The sequence below is a fragment of the Carlito syrichta genome, unplaced genomic scaffold (genome assembly GCF_000164805.1).
Source record: "Carlito syrichta isolate Samal-C Ts95f unplaced genomic scaffold, Tarsius_syrichta-2.0.1 Scaffold6385, whole genome shotgun sequence".
Taxonomy (NCBI): Eukaryota; Metazoa; Chordata; class Mammalia; order Primates; family Tarsiidae; genus Carlito; species Carlito syrichta.
In genome coordinates, this window is record NW_006950481.1 from 195,507 (window position 1) to 197,814 (window position 2,308).

The 2,308-nt window shown below is 57.2% G+C and overlaps 1 protein-coding gene across 1 annotated transcript in view; it reads right to left on the bottom strand.

Annotated features, from left to right (window-relative positions):
• CHRNA2 (cholinergic receptor nicotinic alpha 2 subunit) overlaps positions 1–1,890 on the bottom strand; it is a 12,990-nt gene extending 11,100 nt beyond the window's left edge. Inside the window, exons 1-3 of the mRNA XM_021708233.1 lie at positions 1,821–1,890; positions 255–475; positions 45–91 (exon numbers count right to left, since the gene is read on the bottom strand). Coding sequence (XP_021563908.1) covers positions 45–91; positions 255–475; positions 1,821–1,890 — 338 coding nt within the window. The remainder of the gene's footprint in view (positions 1–44; positions 92–254; positions 476–1,820) is intronic.
• Positions 1,891–2,308: the final 418 nt, after the last annotated feature.

Consider the following 2,308-nt stretch of genomic DNA (forward strand, 5'->3'; position numbering starts at 1 on the left):
CCCCCCCCCCCCCCTGCCACTCCCTCCTGACACTGTCGCCTTACTCAGATTCTTCAGGGTCACACAGGCACCGGGGCTGATCAAAGCCCTCCTGGGGGGTTCCGGGAATGGGGGGGTAGCAGCCCGGGAAGAATTGGCCCCGCCCCCAGGGTCCCTGCTGTGAGTCGGGGAGGGGCTGGGTCAGAGGAAGGAGCCTGGGTCGGGGCGGTCTGGGGTCCTATTCCCCGGGGCAAGGGCTGGGAGGACAGGCGCACCACATCGATCAGCTGGGCGATGGACAGCCCGAAGCGCACGATCACCACGTCCGAGGTGTTGGGCACCGGGCGTGCCCAGCGATTGTAGCCGCTGAAGAGGTGTTTGAAGAGGCGGTCCTCGGCTTGGGTGTGGGAGCCTGGCTGGGCAGGTTCTGGGGCACGGGGAGGCGAGAGGGCGTCTCTGGGAGCCCGGGGCGGGGGGCGCTTGGCTTCCTCTCCACCTGCCATCGAAGCAGAGCGGGTCAGCCTCCCTGAGCCTGAGTTTGCTCATCTGTAAAATGATCTGACCCAGAACAATCTCAAAACGCTGCGGAGGGTTAGCTATGCCTGGGTCTGTCAGAGCGGCACACAGGAGGACTCAGCCACGAATGAGAGCCCAGGACAGGTCAGCTGCCTTGTGATGTTAGATAAGAAAGAGTGGGAACGAGTCCTTCGGAGGGGTGAAGGATGTTTGGTGGGTGGGACAGATGTAGAGACAAGATTCAGCCTGGCGAGAGGATACCTAAAGTTCCTAGGTGATGGGGGTGGGGAGAGATGCCTGGTCTGTGCGGGCTCCGGCATTTTGGTGAGCCCGGCCGGGTTGAGCGGCCTCCTGTTCCCACCCACTGTCAGACGGACTCTCGTGCTGACAGAGAAATCATCTGCCCCTTTGGACGTCTCCCCAGTTTTTCGATTTCGTCTTTCTTTGATTTGATTTGATTTTTTTGGAGTCAGAGTCTCACTCTGTCACCCAGGCTGGACTGCAGTGGCATGCTCATGGCCACCCCAGCGTCGACCTGCTGGGTGGGCTCCGGCGATCCTTCCGCCTCAGCCTTCCAAGTAGCTGGAACGACAGGCACGCACTACCATGCCTGGCTCATTTTAAAATTTTACTGTAGAGATGAGGTCTCATCAAGCTGCCCGAGCTGGTCTCGAACCCGTGGGCTCAGGCATTCCTCTCGCCTCAGCCTCCCAAAGTGCTGGGATTACAGGCTTGAGCCACCACGTGCGGCCTCCCCAGTTTTTGTTTTTGTTTTTGTTTTTTTTACTGAATTGGCCTTAGCCACTTCTTATGAGACAGGCAAAGTGGTGCAAGACAGTCTGTGGGTGTCATCAGTTTCACCGTGGTCTGCAAACAAACAGCTTCACCCCGCCGGGCTGGGCTGCCTGCCCCGTCAAGAGCTACCCACTGCTCCAAAACCCAGGAAAATGTGTCAGCACCATCTGGGACAGAAAGCACAGCGGGAACAATAGCCACCGTGCCTGCGTCCTGGTGCCTCCTGTGTCTCGGATGCTGGTCACAAACTCACATTTCATCCTCACAATAGCCCTGGGAGGCCCACAATACTATTTGCGTTCTGCAGCTGAGGACACTGACGCTCGGGGACGTTCAAGGTGACGCAGCTGCTAGCGTTGGAGCCGTGACTGCCCTTCTACCTACTCCCTGGGAACCAGCTGCCAGGCTGATGACCTCTAACGTCCCCTGCAGCTTTAACGGTCACGGCGAGTTCAGCTGCAGGAGATTCCTCTGGGCAGCTAGTGTGCTTGCAGGAACGGAGTGAAGCCTTACCGATGACACCCACTTACCTGCTGGCATCAGGAGCCACCACAGACTGAGACTCATCAGGGACAGGAGTGTGGGATGGGAGGGGCCCATGGCTTCTGAGGAGGGGGTCTGGCGTCCCCTGGGCATCTGAAGGAGGACGGGGAGCGCTTTGCTGAGTGGAACCTTGGACAGCTTCCCTGGATTCTTCAAGGCTGTCTCTTCCTGCCAAACCAAGTCCAAGAAAGGACTCTTAGGATCATGCATCCTTGACACTGACACACACACACACACACGTATATATACATATACATATGCATACATGTTTATGGGAGAGAGAGAGAGAGAGAGAGAGAGAGAGAGTGCCGGAGTCTCACTCTGTCACCCAGGCTAGAGTGCAGTGACACGATCATGGCTTACCGAAGTGTCAACTTCCTGGGCTCAGGGGATCCTCCCTCCTTGGCCTCTCAAGTAGGCACACACTAATTTTTTTTTTTAATTTTATGTAGAGATGATGTGTCACTATGTTGCC